This window comes from Brachyistius frenatus, unplaced genomic scaffold (assembly GCF_029030835.1).
Source record: "Brachyistius frenatus isolate BFR_SWC_R1_liver_20210118 unplaced genomic scaffold, ASM2903083v1 Contig_35, whole genome shotgun sequence".
Lineage (NCBI taxonomy): Eukaryota > Metazoa > Chordata > Actinopteri > Embiotocidae > Brachyistius > Brachyistius frenatus.
Genome location: NW_027210634.1, coordinates 1,407,946 through 1,426,914, shown reverse-complemented (window position 1 = coordinate 1,426,914; position 18,969 = coordinate 1,407,946). Strand labels below are relative to the sequence as shown.

At 41.9% G+C, this 18,969-nt stretch overlaps 1 protein-coding gene across 1 annotated transcript in view; it reads left to right on the top strand.

Annotated features, from left to right (window-relative positions):
* Positions 1 to 5,235: 5,235 nt before the first annotated feature.
* arhgef28a (Rho guanine nucleotide exchange factor (GEF) 28a) overlaps positions 5,236 to 18,969 on the top strand; it is a 44,524-nt gene continuing 30,790 nt past the window's right edge. Inside the window, exons 1-5 of the mRNA XM_069700798.1 lie at positions 5,236 to 5,278; positions 8,461 to 8,515; positions 14,424 to 14,568; positions 14,680 to 15,042; positions 18,417 to 18,606. Of these exons, the coding sequence (XP_069556899.1) occupies positions 8,468 to 8,515; positions 14,424 to 14,568; positions 14,680 to 15,042; positions 18,417 to 18,606 (746 nt within the window). The 5' untranslated portion in view covers positions 5,236 to 5,278; positions 8,461 to 8,467. The remainder of the gene's footprint in view (positions 5,279 to 8,460; positions 8,516 to 14,423; positions 14,569 to 14,679; positions 15,043 to 18,416; positions 18,607 to 18,969) is intronic.

The window sequence follows — 18,969 nt, the reverse complement described above, 5'->3', positions numbered from 1 at the left end:
AGTAGTAAAGTTAAGTGGGGTTGCTGACGGTGTTAAAAGTAAGTCTGCATTGTTGGATGTAGCCTGCCTGCTGTGACCTCCTTTCATTTAATCCATAGCTCATTATCACTCAGTGGGATAAGTCTGGCAGAGAAATGGTGAGAAAGTCTTCTTTTTGTTACTCATTATTGTAATTTATCTGTGAACGTCAGTCTTCTGTGTGTTTGACTCTGTGGATGAACTCCAACTGAAAAATGAAGGATGTTTATATAATGGAAGGGAATTGGGAAGTAAAGAATCACATGCAAATGTAACGCTGATATGAAACAGATATGCTTACTGCACTGCAGTTCTTTGTTTGAATTGAAAACCCTCATTCCAACATTTATGATCCTAATTCAAATTATATCCTTAGCATCATACCTTCATGTTATAGGTCACAAAAACTCCACATTTGCTGATGTAGTGATATCAGTTTTGAAAATACTTGATACCTTACCGTAAGGTCACTATTGATTGCTGCTGAATGCCCCCACATAGTAACATTTATAATGGCATAATGATTAATGCTAAAATAGTTTAGTTAAAATAGAGAAGAATCATAAGGTCAGCAAACTAACTCAGGACTATACAGCAGTATATCTTAAATGTCCAAGCGGTAACTAACAAACACATAAATAGATACTTTTATTGAATTTTGAATATTTTATTTACAAAAAAAAAAACAGTTTTCATTTATCTCGACATTTACTTGTGGTACTATAGCACAAAAAAAAAAAAGAAAAAAAAAGAAAACAAGATAATTCAATTGTTCTTTGAGGTGGATAAACGATGATTCTGCATGTAGCCTACCAGAAATGTCAAAATAATACAGTCGCCTATATACTGTAGATCTTTAAAACACTTGTAATGTACTCCCAAACGTATTAGACAAACAACAGAAATACTGTAATGAATGAAAATAATTGTAAAATTGCAGATTTTAATTAGTTACTAGTTTACTAAACTAGCCAGCGAAACTAGCAAACTAGAAACAGGTTAAAATTGGTTAGATGAAATAGTAACGCCTGTAAAGCTATATTTTACTTTTAGTGGCAAAGCACATGATGCACTGGACTGTGATGATGCAACATAAAATAGCATTTGCAGTAAATTGCAGGGCTTGCGACATCCCGTCGTCCTGTGGGTATAAATAGGTTTGGGATGCGTGACACATAAATTGTCAAAGAGTTTGTAGTGTGAGGAGCCTTTAAAAAAAAAAAAAAAAAAAAATAGACTAAATGAGCAAGCTACAACTGTAGGGGCCTGTCGTCAACGAGCAAAAACACCTGAGGCAGGTAACCTCAGTACATACTGGTGCCATTTCTGTAAGTACGCTGTTTATTTAATGCTGGCTGACTTTATGATTCTATCAAATATTCATACACGTTTTCGAAACTACTTCAATGGTTCGTGTTACTTCTAAACTCCCAAGGTGATTTGATAAAATGGCTGAAGTTAGTCTGCAGCAACTTCTTCATCTCGTGGCGGGAGGTTATTGCGCCACCTACCTTCCCGGAGTGTGTAACGCAATGGCTTTTTATTATTATTATTTTGTATTTTTAAATAGAAGTTCTCTTCTGGATATTAACCCCGTTTCGATTAAATATCTGAATGGAGCCCTGTTAACCTGTGATTGTTTGTTCCCTGTCTTGGAGCCCTTTGGTGCTCCAACTCCCTTCCAACAACTACCACTCTTCAGTCTTTCTCCTTTATAATGAAATTCCTACAATCTATTACCACACAATCAACAGTTTTTTTTTTTTTGCAGTTAACCCTCGTGTTGTCCTCGGGTCAAAATGACCCGCAGCTGTGTTCAACCAAGTTCTATTTTATTTCTATATTTTTTATATTTTTTTGGGATCATTGTTCATCATTCTTTAGAAACCCTCACAGCCTCCTTGTCACCAATGATCCCCAAAAATATGAAAATAAAATAGAACTTGTTTGAACACAGCTGCGGGTCATTTTGATCCAAGGACAACACAAGGGTTAAAAATCTCACATTTGTCTGCCCCTGACCTTTTTCCTTTTTTACAATGTATATAGTAACATTGAGTCGGTCTTCTTCATCTTTTGTGCACAACTTTATTGCAGGTGGCAATCAGCTTCTTCAGGGTGCATTACCACACCTACTATGGAGTGTGGATCAGAATTACCCAGAAATACTTGATAATAGTGATACAGTGGGTACAGAAAGCATTCAGACCCCTTTAAATTTTTCACTCTTTGTTTCATTGCAGCCATTTGCTAAAATCAAAAAAGTTCATTTTATTTCTCATTAATGTACACTCAGCACCCCATCTTGACAGAAAAGAACAGAAATGTAGAAATTTGTGCAAATTTATTAAAAAAGAAAAACTGAAATATCACATGGTCATAAGTATTCAGACCCTTTTGAGCTAGTACAGCCATGAGTCTTCTTGGGAATGATGCAACAAGCTTTTCACACCTGGATTTGGGGATCCTCTGCCATTCTTCCTTGCAGATCCTCTCCAGTTCCGTCAGGTTGGATGGTGAACGTTGGTGGACAGCCATTTTCAGGTCTCTCCAGAGATGCTCAATTGGGTTTAGGTCAGGGCTCTGGCTGGGCCAGTCAAGAATGGTCACAGAGTTGTTCCGAAGCCACTCCTTTGTTATTTTAGCTGTGTGCTTAGGGTCATTGTCTTGTTGGAAGGTGAACCTTCGGCCCAATCTGAGGTCCAGAGCACTCTGGAAGAGGTTTTCTTCCAGGATATCTCTGTACTTGGGCGCATTCATCTTTCCTTCAATTGCAACCAGTCGTCCTGTCCCTGCAGCTGAAAAACACCCCCATAGCATGATGCTGCCACCACCATGTTTCACTGTTGGGATTGTATTGGGCAGGTGATGAGCAGTGCCTGGTTTTCTCCACACATACCGCTTAGAATTAACGCCAAAAAGTTCAATCTTGGTCTCATCAGACCAGAGAATCTTATTTCTCATAGTCTGGGAGTCCTTCATGTGTTTTTTTGGCAAACTCTATGCGGGCTTTCATATGTCTTGCACTGAGGAGAGGCTTCCGTCGGGCCACTCTGCCATAAAGCCCCGACTGGCGGAGGGCTGCAGTGATAGTTGACTTTGTGGAACTTTCTCCCATCTCCCTACTGCATCTCTGGAGCTCAGCCACAGTGATCTTTGGGTTCTTCTTTACCTCTCTCAACAAGGCTCTTCTCCCACGATTGCTCAGTTTGGCTGGACGGCCAGGTCTAGGAAGAGTTCTGGTCGTCCCAAACTTCTTCCATTTAAGGGTTATGGAGGCCACTGTGCTCTTGAGTGCTGCAGAAATTATTTTGTAACCTTGGCCAGATCTGTGCCTTGCCACAATTCTGTCTCTGAGCTCCTTGGACAGTTCCTTCGACCTCATGATTCTCATTTGCTCTGACATGCACTGTGAGCTGTACGGTCTTATATAGACAGGTGTGTGCCTTTCCTAATCAAGTCCAATCAGTTTAATTAAACACAGCTGGACTCCAATGAAGGAGTAGAACCATCTCAAGGAGGATCAGAAGAAATGGACAGCATGTGAGTTAAATATGAGTGTCACAGCAAAGGGTCTGTATACTTATGACCATGTGATATTTCAGTTTGTCTTTTTTAATAAATTTGCACAAATTTCTACATTTCTGTTTTTTTCTGTCAAGATGGGGTGCTGAGTGTACATTAATGAGAAATAAAATGAACTTTTTTGATTTTAGCAAATGGCCGCAATGAAACAAAGAGTGAAAAATGTAAAGGGGTCTGAATACTTTCCGTACCCACTGTATATTTCACTGAGCACTAAATTCTTTTGACCAGGCCAATTTCTTTCAGATACTGGAATAGACTCCCCAACCTGGTGGTAAATATTTTTTTAGACTCGGTTCTTCCTGTCCAAGCATACGGATTTCCCTCTTTAATGTTTCTCATTTTCATTTTGTCATTGAAACATTACATGCGCCACTGATTCTTCTGTTGAACAGTGCAGTATTTTTTTGTTTTGCATGTCCTGTCCTGAGCCTCGTTAAAGTGTTCTCCTTTTTGGTGCTCCTTTTAACACTCCTCGCTGTGCCCACTTCTCATTTTATTGCATGAAGGAGTTGTCCTGTGTTTAAATGATGCGACTTCCTGTATCTTGTAAAAGCTAGTGTTTTATACAAGGTCCCGCCATGAACTAAATTTTGGCCTTGACACGTTTTCCCCTTGATTAAATAAACTGGTTGTGAACATAATCAAGAAAAAAAAACAAACTAAAGTAACTAAAGTAGCTGAGCTGAATATTATTACATCTGCTGTATTGTTGGGTTGTTGTAATTGTTTAGCTTTATTGACAATAATATTCAACTTCTACTGTTGCTCCTGTTGTTTACACAGTCCACCAACCTCAACAAGAAGGCACACCGTGTCCAACATTCGGATATGAAATAATAAGACTTTAAAAAAAAAAAAAAAGTAAAAAGCTGCAACTAAATTCAAATACCTTCAGTACTCTGTAATAATGCAGAACATTTTAATTTTTGATCAAACGTTCTGCCTGTAAAATTTTAAACCGCAAAATGTTACGCATATGTAAATGTGCGAAGTAGCCTACAGATTGTGGAAAAAGAACTACAATATTTCTCACCAGTGCAGCCGTAGTACCTGAAATGTCTACTTGAGTACTTGAGCAAATGTGCTTTCCACCCCAGTGCTATTTGTTTGTATACAAACAAAGCCAACGCCACAGAGCGCGGGTCAGTGACGTCACTCCAGTTTTGTCTCCGATTTGGAGGAAATTTAAATTACAACGGACCCGTGTTACAGCCGAACCTGTAATTAGGTACGCAGCTGTTACGCAGTAAATATAAACCAACGGTGGGGGGGGGGGTGGGGGAATGGTATGTTTAACGCATTAAATGTAAACGTAAGCTCACAATCCCGTGGACATAATGAATAATTTGGGCATGTGTCCGCGTCACGAGACCGGTCCTGCCTCCCTGACAGGCTTTTCAGCAGCCCCGGTGTGTGAGGGGGCTGGACCAGAAGGGCAGACCGCAGAGGAGAAACAAACTCCAGGCGACACCTGCAAATAAACTCCCAGCCGACTCTCTCTCGCGGAGCACAGGGGAGCGGGGGAAGCTGAAAACGAACTCCTGCGGAATAAGGGGCGAGACAAGTGCCGTAAGTGCCGCTGCTGAGCAAGCGAGAAACATTTGAACGGAAAAAAAAAAAAAAAAAAAAAAAGTCGCGGGACCGAGCGCTGATCGCCGAGAGACGACAGCAGGTAATGGCAAGCTGGTTCATCCTCAGTGGGGGGAAAAGTTCCGCTAATAAACCGCTTTTAATGATATCTTTTAAGAGGGCTACGCTTTGCAGTCCGTTATATTGTCGCCGTCACGCGCGCTTAGACTTGATTTAATTGATTTACAGATGGATCAAAATTGCTGGTGCGTTCACAGGTAAAACGTAAAAAAAAAAAAAAAAAACGTGGCAAGAATTTTTGGTCTTCAGCCCCGAACTCATAACATGTTGTTGTTGTTTCAGTCTCCGTGTCGCAGTTGTGATCTTGCAAACATCTTTTTTTTTTAAATTTTTTTTTTAATGTATTTTCAGCTCCGATGCATTTAGGGACTGTATTTGATTGTTGCATGCGGTGGTTTCACTTCCCCGTGAGAGCATTAGAGGTCATTTATCGTTCCTGAAGGATACGTTTGAGGGCTGATAGCGTGAGTATTACTTGCCTCTTTGTGTGACCAGTGCTTCCAGCGAGGTTATTCCTTTAAATCCTAATGACAGGGTATGAAAAATGTAGCTGTAATCTATTGTTTACCTTTTGATTAAAGCCTTTTTTTTTTTTTTCCAAGGAAACTCTGTAATTGCTATTATAGGTTGTCTGAAAGGAAATATTCATACCGTTGCATCACATGTAGTTACAGTGGCACAGCTGAAAGGATGCAATGCTTAGTGGGATCTTTTTTTTTTTTTTTTTTTAGGTTTCCTGGGTGCATTGAGCATTTTCTCCTTGAAATGTGTGTAAAATGTACAGTAATGCATCTTCTCATCCAGTCTATGATTGCAGTTTGTCATGTGAGAGGAATTAGATTATTCAATCTCATGCATCACCTGACAAAAATCTACGGACAGCAGGATGTGCCTGCTCACGTCTGTGAACATGTGCCTACTGTGTGTAGATGTCAAAGTGTTTCCCAAATGCTTTTTGACAGCGTGCGTTCTCTTGTTATGCGTAATCTCTTTTCTCACGCTCTGTTCTGGATCGCGTGGCCACGAGCCAGGTCAGGTTGTTCCTTCACACCGAACATGTCAGCATCTGAAGTCAGGCTGAGGACAATGAGTGACACAAATTCTTTGCGGGACTATAAAAACTAGGCTATTAAAAACCTCCGATTTAACGTTCATCATCACAGGTGCTCTCGTCTCTGTTTGGTTTCCTGATGGCAGTATCTGTATTATATCTCTATTGTAACTGACTAATCACAAGTTGTTTTTGATCTCAAGAAGTTCAAGTCCAGACGGATCTCGATTGTTTCTACGTGTGTGTGCTCGGATTATGTGTTTCAACCTTTTCATAAAGGAGAGACAAGCACAATATTCACATTTGTTGACCTAGTGGGGCGCGACCTGCCGACCTGGGACAATGTTTACTTTCCAGCATGGCACGTAAACCTGCTCCAGTTTCACACCACAATAGTGTAACCCCATTGATACAAGCGGGATTAAAAGCAGATAGACGCCCAGGCCTGTGGTGCTACGCTCTTCTTTTGATAACGTGTCCTTTGGACACAATGTTACAGTGTGCGAGTGTGATAAGTGATATTACCGTGAGATAAACCCTCCGGACATCTGTCACTGTGTTACTGTATAATGTAACTGGACCTGCTGTTAGGACATTTGATGGTCTGGTTGTTGAGTTTTTTTTTTTGGTGTACTTTCACAGGTTTATTTTCACATAATAACATAAAGTAATCTTTGCGTTTGACACCGATTCCGAGCAAAGTGCACTCTGCTATTAGAAGGATGATTTTACATTTCCTTGACTATTCATTTACATATAACTTATTTTTCGCCCCAGTGTGTAATACACCCGCCAGGCCACCAGAAGGTACTCTGTGACGTTGCTATGTGCTTTTTCGGACACAATTTGCTGTATTAGACTGACGTGTGTACTACGCACTAACGCGTGATAGCTGGTTCTATTGTTGTTTGTTTGTGTGGTCGGCACAAACCACTGAAGGTTTTTCCCTAGTTGCGGAATAATCGATTAGATTGACTTTATCAGGGTTAGCGCTAAAGCGATTAGTCCAATAATCGACTCGTAACTCGACAGAAAATGAATTCAACGCTTTTTATATAACTTAATTACCTCTATTATTAAACATTCTGTTATACCTGCTTCTCCTTTGTGTGGATTTTATGCTCATAATTGTGAGAAGATAAAAACTTTTGGGGGATTTTGGACTGTTGGTCAAAAAACGAAACATTTCAGGACATCATCCTGAGCTATGAGAAAATGTGATGGGCACTAAATGATTTATCAATTAATATAGGAAATTATTTATTGCTTGTTATTAGTTCCTAACTGGAACCTCGAAGATGAAAGAACATTCTTTTGCAGTAACTGTGTCCAGTATACGCGCAAAACAAACACGTAAACAAAAAGCAACCCGCTGGGCCGCAGCGTGAAGCCGTAATGGCTTGTTGGAGTGATGCCGGCTGATGCCGTCTAGACAAAGTGAGTCCTGCAGAGTTGACGCTGCCGTGCAGCTTTGAAGTCATGCACTATTCACAGCTGAGGGCGAAGTCCACGGCGGATCAAGTGTGCACTGATGATACAGTTACTCTTCCCACCGCTGCGGCGTGCTGCCTCGAGAGCTGGACTGCATGTACCTACTTGCGGCTTCATCCGCACAGGCGGTTAATCCCAGTGACCGAAAGGCTGTGAGCAGAGCGTCATTTACAGATTACACATCGCATCAGTTCAGGGAAAGTTAAAAGACAATGATAAGAACTGCTTGACTTTCTATGACAGATGCGAGTAGTGTGAGCTTCATCGATTTGAAAATGCATACAGAAAAGGAAAAAAAAAAAAAGTGCACATGCTGCCAAATCTGTCATGATACAAAATGTGTGTGTTGAGGCACAGTTTGTTTTTGTTCACATGCAAGTAGATTAGCTGGTTTGGGTGGAGCTCAGCTACGTGAGTAAATTTTTATTAAACATGAGTAACATTCAGAGGGGGAAAAAAAAAAAAAAGGTTAGAGACGCCTAGTTTACACCAAGCTGTCCAAGGCCTAATAAAGCAAAAAAAACAAAAAAAAACATTAAATCAATGATTGTGTTTGTGTTTACTAATTACAGCACGGTTATAGATTAGAACACGTGTGTGAGCCACCCACTGGTGTTGTTGTTGACCTGCACATTGTCGTAACATGCCTACTTCCTGTCCAGGTATCTGATGGATGGAGAGAACATGGAGGTGAACAGAAGAGAGGTGCCTTTATATGTAAGTGACAGCATACGTCTTCTTTTTTTTTTTTTTTTTTGCTCTACTCTCTCAAGTGCCTGATGTGTAGGTGGTCTGGTACAGCTGCTGATCTGTTTGGATGTTGTGGTTTTTTGTGTTTTTTTTTTAGTTTTCTTAGAGGAAATAGAGTGCTCTAGCCTTCCTCTCGCTCTCTCTCTCTCTCTCTCTCTCTCAGTCCTGACTCTCCCTCTGTGCACTGGTTGACTGGTGAGCCTTGTGTCGCAGGTGAAACCCAAGCCAGGAGCATTTCAGTCCCCGGGGGAAGCCAGGCCTTTACACAGCCTGCTCACCAAAATGACAAGGGCCTCTGAAAGCATGGCCTCCACACTGCAGTGAACATGGGAGCTAAAACAGGAGAACCCGTTTGGTTGTTGGCCTTTTTATTTTTCAGGATTATACACGCCCCATTTAGTTAAAAAAATACACATTTTTCTTTATGAAATGCAGGGTGTGTTTGGATTTATGTTTTTGACATTTTAGAACGTTTGGTTCTCTCAACTGCTTTCATTTCTTCCATCTGTCTTCCTTTTCCTTGTCCGTCATCTCTCTCTCTCTCTCTCTCTCTCTCTCTCTCTCCATCTTTCTGGCTCTCTCTTGCCCCTATTCTCCCATGTGTGTGTCAAAGCCTGGGTGGGCCAGGCACCGAAGCGTTGCCAGATTTCTAGTAAGCAGAGTGTCTGCTTGTTTTTGCTGTGTCACCAGTTTCAGAGGTGGGGGGGGGAGGGGAGGATGAGAGGAAGGGGGGGGGGGCTCGCTCCCAACCCCCCCCCCGCTTTTCTTTTCTTTTCCTCGACTCGCTCGTATAGAGGCCGATGGATGGAGGACCGCTCTGAAAACCCAGACATGTGAATCATTACGAGCTCTACCACTCACACATACACCTCTCCATTGAGAGGAAGCGGCGACTCCACCCTCTAAGGTCACAGCTCAACAGCAGCAACTCTCGCTGCTGAATGAGATCCAGATTTCAATGCCGGGCTTTGTGCGGACAAGCTGTGGCACACTGCTGTGATTATAAAGGCTGCTATTGTAACACGGCTGGTAAACTTTTATGGTGCACCCTCCGCGCATGCAACATGGCGCGTCAGGCCCACAGCAGATACTGTTTGGCAAGATCAATGGATAAATGGCTGCATTGAAAGTGTTGGCGGTCCTGTGTTTAAGGAGGTTGTTTTAAGCAGTAGTGCCAGACTTCGTGTCGGAGGGATGTTGTTCGTCCAGGTGTGTGTGAGTGAGAAAAACAAATGCCTCAAACTATCAAGTGGGATGCCATGAAATGTCCCTATAGAATTTCATGGTTCCCAGAGGATGAATCAAAATTTCCCTCTAGTGCCAGTAGGTTGAAATTTGTTTTGTTTTTTTTTAGATTGAAAAATTCTGCTGTTGCAACTATTGAATAGATTACTCAAAATTTGGTTCAAACATTTGGGTTTCTCAAAGGATGAATTGTAATCTAACATTTGGTGAGCTATTAAACTTTCAGACAAAAGTTTTAGCTCATTCAATATTGTAAACCCAAATGGTGAGCACAATAAACATTTATACTTGCTCCACATCAGAATTAGGAAGGCCATCATGAGCATGTTAACACCATAGACTGTATATAAAAGTGGATGTAGCCTCTGGGTCGGAAAAGTGAAGCCAACGTAGAAGTGCCTTAAAGTGCAATACCGCTGTGGGCCGCTAGGGCCTGGCTCACAAAACAAACCTTTGGCTCTATTAACTTCTATTTAAAAAGCATCAACTTCTCTCACAAAATACAAAGTCAGTTAATTATATTTACAAATAATACAATAAATGATGGTGTCATTTGCTAAGTGTACTCTTTCTGATCTGTGGTTTGGTCGCCGTTCTAAACATAATTCCATCATTAATTAAATGTTAGGCGTCAAAGAGAGGAATGTTTTCAGGCTTGTCTGGTTTAATGAACATACCTACAGTGCAGCCAGGTTTTCCGTATAAGTGGGCGGGACTAGTGTCCTTGGGTTCCCGGTGAGATCCACCCATTGCTCCTCCCATGTTCGTCCAAATATGGTCATCTTTTGGCTAATAAAAAAAAAAAAAAAACAGAACAAAAATGCCAGACTTCTCGGTGGGTGGCCACTTTGTTAGCAGGCTGATGTTGGCATTCAGAGTGAAAAGGTTGTATCCAAGTACAGTCTCCTACAGAAGCAAAGCAGCACAGCTCCAGATAGATGAGGTTGTGTCCTTTGCTGCGCTGTTTGTTGAGTTGCTAATAGGGTTTGATAGTGTTGGCTGTCTCCGTTCTCTTTCAGCGGGCGGATATCTCTTGTGCTGTGGTTATGACTTTTTATTCCCTCTAAGTGCTGCAGTGGTGATTGTGTTTATCAGTGTAGCGTCAGCCATAAAAGAGGAAAAACATCTTTTGCTCGGGCAAATAGACGTGTCCTCTCATCAGCGCATATTTCTCAAACGTCGCAGACTTCAAATAACAACACGAGTCTCGATTTAAAAAGAAAAAAAGGTCAGAACACGTACTTGTTGATATTATTATGTAACATTTAGGCAGCACACGGTACTTGTGGCACCGCAGCAGTTTTACTCAGCCATATCTGACATGTGGACGAGTTATTAGTATCCCATTTGCACAGCAGATTGAATCGGAGGTATGCGTCTCAGCTGAGTCTGAGAAAAGGACTGCAGCACAGAGCTCGCTGTCAGCCTCGAAAAACTCCAGTTAAATCTCAGTTTGTTTTAGTTCAGAGCTGAACAGCATAATCACTGTGACATATCTGAAAATGTTTACGCTTTGAAACTCTCTTTCGAGTTTGACAAATGCTTTGCTTGATGTGTTTGTGGAATTATTAGAGCATGTGGAAGTTAGCAGGCCGGTCCAAGCATGCAGCTTTTATCGGTCCTCTGTTGTATTTTTTTTTTTTTTTTTGATCAAAGCAAAACCATTAAGTTACGATGATCTATAGTGACTGGAGCTGAATTCTTTTTTTCTTTTTTGGGAATTTCATATGAGGATTATGGAAAACTTCGTTGTGTTGCTTAATGAGACCAAATGACATTTGGATCTTCACTGAAATACTATCCTGCGAAAAGCTTGACGTCAGCAGGCTGTCTCCTCATTAAAGAGAACTGGCTGTTATTGGAGCTGTTTTTGTTGTCGCGGTGGCTCTGATCTCCCCTGACGTCACCTGCGCGTCGCACTCAGGAGATCGCGGCAAAGAGGTGGAGAGCCGACGACCGCCGGTTTCCTGGAGACAGGGGCCAGCGGATCTGATGTTGTTTTCCTCACTGAACGGACAACAATACGTGGAGGTTATAAAATCGGGTCAACGGTGTGTCCCTGGACATCGTGTTATAAAACAAACAATTATTTAACAGAATACCCACCAGTTATGCCACATTTTTAGATTCGTATCATGTTCGGACTGCATATGTAAAAAAACAAAAAAACAAAAACCCTCCTCATGCTTATAATCCATAATTACACTCTGCCTAACCCCAAAACGGCCCATATGGGAGGCCTGAGGTAAAACTACAAGGTGTTTAATATTTCATTGTTACAGGATCAGGCTGTGTCACGATAACACTGCAGAGTAAAGGCCACAGATCACATCAGTCTGTCGTCGTATCGCCGCTCTCCCTTCCTCCTTCTTCTTCCCCAAAGGCTCACAGGGGTGCAGTTTGGATCCAGCAAATTCTGTCTGATCCAATTGTGCCTGTGTAAAGCAATAATATCTGAGGCTGCTGCAGACGGTTGGGGGAACAAAAAAAACATGTCGAAACTATGGCCTCTGTGGAGAAGTGAAAACAAAGTCAAAAATATATAAGAAAGAAGCGTTAACATGCACTATGCTCCTGTGTTTTTTTTTTAAACGAATACCTGCAAGACAGTTAAAAAAAATATGGATAAAACTCTTTGATCTTTATATAATTAATCAGTATATGACCCGTCTAATAATGATACTCGGGAAGAAAATGAAACGGGTCTGTATCCAAATGAATGCAAATACACAGCAGAAGAAATCCCACCAATGCCAAACGGTATTAAGTTATCATATATTGAACACGTTTAAAAAAATATCCCATCCCCATTAAATACATATCAAATTCTACATTTACTTTCCTGAATCGTTATTAACGCCATGCGCCCATCTAGCCTTGTAAGGACTCGGGGAAACCTGCGCAAACCTCAGGCCGACGTCTTATCTTTTCTTTCTTACGTGGAAAAACAATTAGCGATAACGTAACTGTGCGCTAAGTGGTACTGCAGCTGACCACTTAGCGCACACAACAAGCTGTGAAACTGCAGCGTGAGTCATACCTCTTTATCAGTCCAAACCAACAGCCTTGCCAACAGGGAGGTCGTTTACATTTCAACCCTCCGAACCGCGATGGACGATGGGCTCAAGTGTCCGGAAACCTTCCAAGAGTTTAGGGGCAAAAAAAAAAAAAAAAAAAGGGTAAATACAAGGAGACTTTTTGTAGTTTTTTTATTTTTTTTTTTATTGACCGGTCCATCTAAATAAGCAATCCTTTACCTGTAATTCAGGTGAATTAAGCTTCTCCTCCTAAAATGGTTTAAGACTAAGCGTGGCTCAGGGAAAGGCCATAAAAGCAGCGTCACGGCCTGAGACGGGGAAAAAAAAAGAAGACACTTTTAGTGTTAAATTAAGCTGATGCCAGCACTAAAAATACATTAAAACGTGATTGATGCCCGAGCCAAAAGTATAACGATAACAAAAAAAATAAAGGATACCCCCCCCCCCCCCCATCAATCACGAGATAAAATCCGAGGCCTTTGCAAAAGAAAACAGAAGATAAGGATATTGCACAAGCTTGGAACTTAAAATATGTGATCCCAGATTGGCTGCGCGTTAACCCTCTTTCAAAGGTCAATCACTGCTGAAAAATAATACAGTGCAGATTAACTAAGCGATGGGATTTTTCAGTGTTTAGCGATCTATATTGATACTGAGGACAGTGTCCGCGATGAAGAAGACCCAACAGTCGCTCTTTCAGCACATTTTCTTTTTGGTTCCTAGCTGATTTGGTGTCATCGCATCGCTGGTTAAATGCTGCAGAAGAGCCACTCTGTGAGAGTGATGGGGAGAAACTCTTGTTGTTTTGTTGTCTGTGGTTGTGTCTGTGTGTACACACACACACACACACACACACACACACACACACACACACACACACAGTGAGCTTTTATGCACTTAAATCTCTTTTGGGGTGATGGAGAAGAAAAAAACAAAAACAGAGTGTAGTTGAGGTGAATGGTGCAAAATAAATAATGGATCTCATTGTGACGGTGGATTGCAAAATCGCTCCTCAGTAGGGTGCAGTTCGCTCCCACTGTGCGAGAATAACTGGTGTCCTTCTTCCTGCTTTTTTTTTTTCTTTTTTTTTTTTTTTTGGCGTGCTGCCCCGTTTCTCCTTCTGCTATTCAGCGCAGCGAGTGCAGTGAACTTTGTGCAATTGACCTGAAGTTGTCTGCAGTGATCAAGAAAATTACCCATTTTCCCTCCACTGAAAGGGTGTTTTATATTTCAGGGCTCTTACAGTGGAAGTAATTCTGCCTGGTATCACGCCAAAGCTTTCGACGCACCCGTCCAGTCCACTAGATCATACCGCGTCGTCGTCACGTTTTTCTTCGCCGAAGGCGTGAAAAGTACAAATTTATAATGCGGACGTTCAAAGGTGGAGGTCATGTGACAAAGTACAAGGAGTGATAAAAGAGGATTAGAGCATCCGGTGGGACTGATGGGTGTATTACCCGCTTCGACCTCCTAATACAGGGAGTTACACCGAGAGTGAGAAATAAAAAATAAAAATAAAAAAGGCCTCAATTCTGTTATCAATCACATATTACGGGTGTGTTGTAAAAGAGGTTTTATTTTTCTCATCTCAGGGACAAGTGGAGGCCCACGTGAGCTTACAAGCCAGAGCTCCCGAAGATGCGGAGTTTTACGTCATCGTGCAAGGGTCAAGACTTGCACATGTGACCGCAGCCAAACGAGGCGAAGACGGGCTGACGCTCGGCTTCACAGTTCCAGGTGGGTCCTTCAGTCGACTTAGCAGCATCTCTCAGATCTCAGAGTCTTTTCCTGTCATTGTCTCTCAAACATTTTAATGATGTTTTTTTTCCTTTCTTCTGTCTCCCGCAGGCCATGACCTTGTGGAAGTTGTCTCTGTCACACCCTACTTTTACAAAGAGGACCAAGTCGTGCCATGCGAGGGTGAAGCATCTCTTGAGTACCGCGGGGACGTTGCCCAGGAAGCCGCAGAGTATCTGAGTGCAAACAGGGACCAGCTCGGCCCGCGGAGCTACCAAGAAGTCCTGAAGAGGTTTCCTACGTGGGCGGCTGATGAGGAGCTCCGTGCGGACTGCGGCGAGCAGGAGGCGGGGCTCCGACAGAGCTCGGGCCATGAAGCCGGTCTGAGGCCGCTGGATGAGAAGATCACACAGGCTCTGGCTAACATAGATCACCCTCAGCAGTGGAAAAACACCGACAGCGAGCCGAGAGAAGGTAATGAAACAGGAAATGGGTGTGTAAATCATGAGCTGGGGTATTTTTTTTTTTTTTTTTTTTTTAACAGAGTAAGTTTGTGGACCCTTCAGTCGCTGCCTGCCTGTCATTGATGCTTCGTGACACCTTTAAAGCACAACGGAGCTCATTCAGGAGGTCGACGTCTGTGGGGATTAAAGTCAGTCTCTCAGAAGAGTCGAGCATGTTTAGCCTCAAAATCCAGGAAGCCCTCAACCGGTCTCAACTCTCATGACCCAGTTTATGCTCTCCTACATCCTGGATCATCCGCAGAGGTCAAATGTCAGGGAATCCCCTCTGCTCAGCAGATGTGAGTTTTTGCATTTAGATGCAAAACTCTGCGACTCCTCGAGTTCCCAAGGATGTCAAAAATGTTACGAGGATGCTTTTTAAAGAGGCATCTCAAAAGGTTTGTTCACCCAAATACAAAAAAAAAAAAAAAAAGCAGATGATTTTCTAACTTGACTTTAATCATACTTTTGGTTTTATTTTCCCATGTTTTTAGATATTTGTTTTCATGTCGACTATTTCTTTAGTAGAAAGTGTCTGCGTCAACCAACGATGCACAAGTACTTGAGACAAAAGACCAAGGTGAAAAAAAAAGTAGTAAAATCATACTTTTTTTCATTAATAATAAATATATACTACGCTACCTTCATTGATGTTACTCAAACTAATTATGGATTTCTTCACCAGTGCTATTTAAAGTCTGTAACGTGTCATTTTCATCATCAAACTATCACAACAGAGTCCATCTCCGCACGTTATGCTACTTAGCTTCAAAGCTAAGCTACTTGTATCGATAGATAGAAGCTGATGTTGCTCAGCTGTTTGATGATAATTTGATTGGAATAGCAGATTTACTTTATCAGATGCTAGTTTCAGTCGGTGATGTAAATCTTTCGGAGGTGAAAATATACCTTTAGATATCAGATGCATCTGCACGAGTGAGGCGTAATGCCGTGTTCGGATGTGGCCCACAGTAAAAACTCGATACGGTAAACGCCTGACAAAAAGCATGCCTATTATTTTTCAACAAGAAATCTCAGACATGCAAAAAGCCTGAGCAGACTAAAACTATCTTACTAGCTTGAATATCAGGACAGTTAAAAGTGAGAAAAATAAATACGATTATTTGGCATTTTGATTGACTTTTAACAAAAAGCAGCAGTCCCTCAGGTTAATGCCGTTGCTATGGTGCTGTGGTGTTCAGTAATTTCAAACCCGATTCGATCTGACTGTGCAGCACAGCTCTCTCTCATCACATGACACACAGGACCAGCCAGCCGGGCAGAGGCCCGTGTGCTCCAAAAGACGGAGCAATTACTGCCATTATTCCTCTTCGGTCAGATTAGAGTTGTCTTTGCAGACCTCTGTGTCCTCCGACTCCCCTCCCACACAGTCCTCCTCTGCACCACACTGCTTCACTCCACTGCTGTGTTTGAGTTGTTTCTGGCTTCTTGCCTCAGATTTAGTTATTTATGACATTTCATTATTTTAAAGCCGTAAACGCTCCCTGTTGTTGTTATTATTAAGAAAGTGGGTGAAAAGAAAACACTCAACAGTGTGACAAGGTACAAATTTAAGAGCTATCTTAATATGGGAAAGTACAGTGAGCTGATGGAGTCGGTGCAGATGCTTCACGTTCTCCTTACAATCCCAGACTGTTTGTATATTCAGCATGGGCAGAGAAAAAGGAAATGACACTGCAGACAGACCGGAGCCAACAAATTCGCATGTCCTGCCGAAGTCCACGAACAGTCTCGGTGTGCGTCCTCTCATTTAGACGGCGGCGTATGTATCGTCGTGGGTTTGCTTAGGGAAAAAAAAAAAAAAAAAGGCAAATGTCCATGCAAAAAAAATAATTAAAAAAAATTACGTGGCAAGGTGCAAATGCAAAGTAGCTGCAGGGCCCGAGGCCCTATGCGCAATAACAATAATTTTGACAATGACATTCTTGTTTGGGGAACTTTGCACGAAGAGTATGTTCGGCATTCTGCTCCCCTCCGTTTGCTGAAAGTGGGTCACAATTAATGGCGCCATTGTGGAGGTGGCGGGGTGCGCGAGGTCACGTCGGGGCACAATTCAGAGGGGAAAAGTACGCGTTGGATTCTTCTGCGCATTATTTCTGGACGGGAACGATGGCACTTAGGCAGAACACCCAAGGATAAAGTACCTCCGGTCCTTCGTAAAACAGACTTTGTCCCGCTGCTTTCCAACGCAACGACGACGTAAATGGAAGAATATTGATCCGCAGAAAAGCGTTGCAGCTGCTTTCCAGTCAACGGAGCGTACGCTGAAGCATCATTCAGAGTCACAGAGGAGAAGGATGGTTGATAGGCCTCCTTATACTTTACTGTTTACACTCCTTTATACTCCAGTGAACACGAAGGAAGGAGGCAGCAGCCGTTTCCCAGCAGGTGTTGGTTAAGTGAAACATCCAGTTGTTTGAGGTTGTAATATCGTTGATATACTGCGAACCGTGCATAACTCGGGAGTCCTTCATTCCTCCATGTGCACCGTGTGCTGCTGCTGCTGCTGCTGCTGCACATTCCATACATACAGCAGATGAATGTGTTCACCTGCACAGAGCTAGAGGTAGCATGTGGAGAACATCACCTCACGAGCTACTTGAAGGTTGAAAGTTTACACAAGTGAAGAGTAGCAGGACCAAATCCGGATTTTCGAGGCTGATACTGATCTTGGTATTTGGGTGTTTTCATATGATGATAAAGTGAAAGTAACTTTCTTGTATAAACAACAATGTTGGAAGACACAAACTAAGAAAGCTATTTTACACTTGAAAAGTTATTTTGCTCGTGATGTTTGGACAAACTATATCGGTCAATCAATCAGACTTTATCTTCAGCGAACTTTTCATAGAAATACAATGCAACACAAACTGATTTACAATAATAATAATAAAAAAACTGAACTGTACCTCCCCCTCCCCATTTACACTAAAACAGGAAACTACTATTTAAAAAAAAATATGTTATAGATAAGACTCAATAAAACGGGAGCAGAGAAACTCAGGAAATGCCATAAATCGCACACATTAGCAATGAGGAAACATCAGAGGAAAATAAGAGTAAAAGGATATACTAAGAAGTAAAAGCAACTAAAATGTATAAATAGACAATTAATTAAATAAATAAAATACATATTGGTGACTCTTTTTCTTCTACATCAAACTCAGTTAGGTATTTCTGAACTGAAATGGCTCGTTAATAACACGTCTAAAAAGGTATTAAAATGTATTAATGTCAAATTTTGTTCAGGTAAACCGGCAGTTTTCAGTTTGTCTCTCCCGGCACGTGATTCCCTCCCTCATCCTTTTGTCTCTTTCTCTCCAGCTGACGAGCATCAGCCCAGAGAAACCCTCCTCCACCTCGCGGTGCGCTTGGGTTTGGTCCACCTCGCCCGCTTCTTGATCCACCAGCCGAGAGGTCAAAGGGCGTTGACCTCACCCAATCAGGAGGGAGACACGCCGCTCCAGCTGGCTCAGAAAGACGGACAGCATGCCATGTTCAGGGCGCTGGCAGCGTAAGTCTTGTGATTTTATCGGAAGCGCCGTAATCGCTTACATGCGAGAGCATTACCGCAAAAGCGACATTCATATCACAATATGTTCTTCTGTGGTTACTTGCACAAACACTTTTAATTGCTTCCAGCAGCCATTTTAAAGGAAAATTCTCAAACCTTTTAGGGAGTTTAAAGGCTTTCTGGAAGTTGATGCACTTAATTCCTCATTTGATGCTGGAATCAACACGCTGTTGATACATGAAGTAAAATCTTGTTTGTCATGGCTTCAATATTATTATTATTATTATTAGTGCAGGGATTTCTCCATTATGTCTCCACATAGAAAATATAACAGCTGAAAGTTCAGTGAGCACATGCTCATTC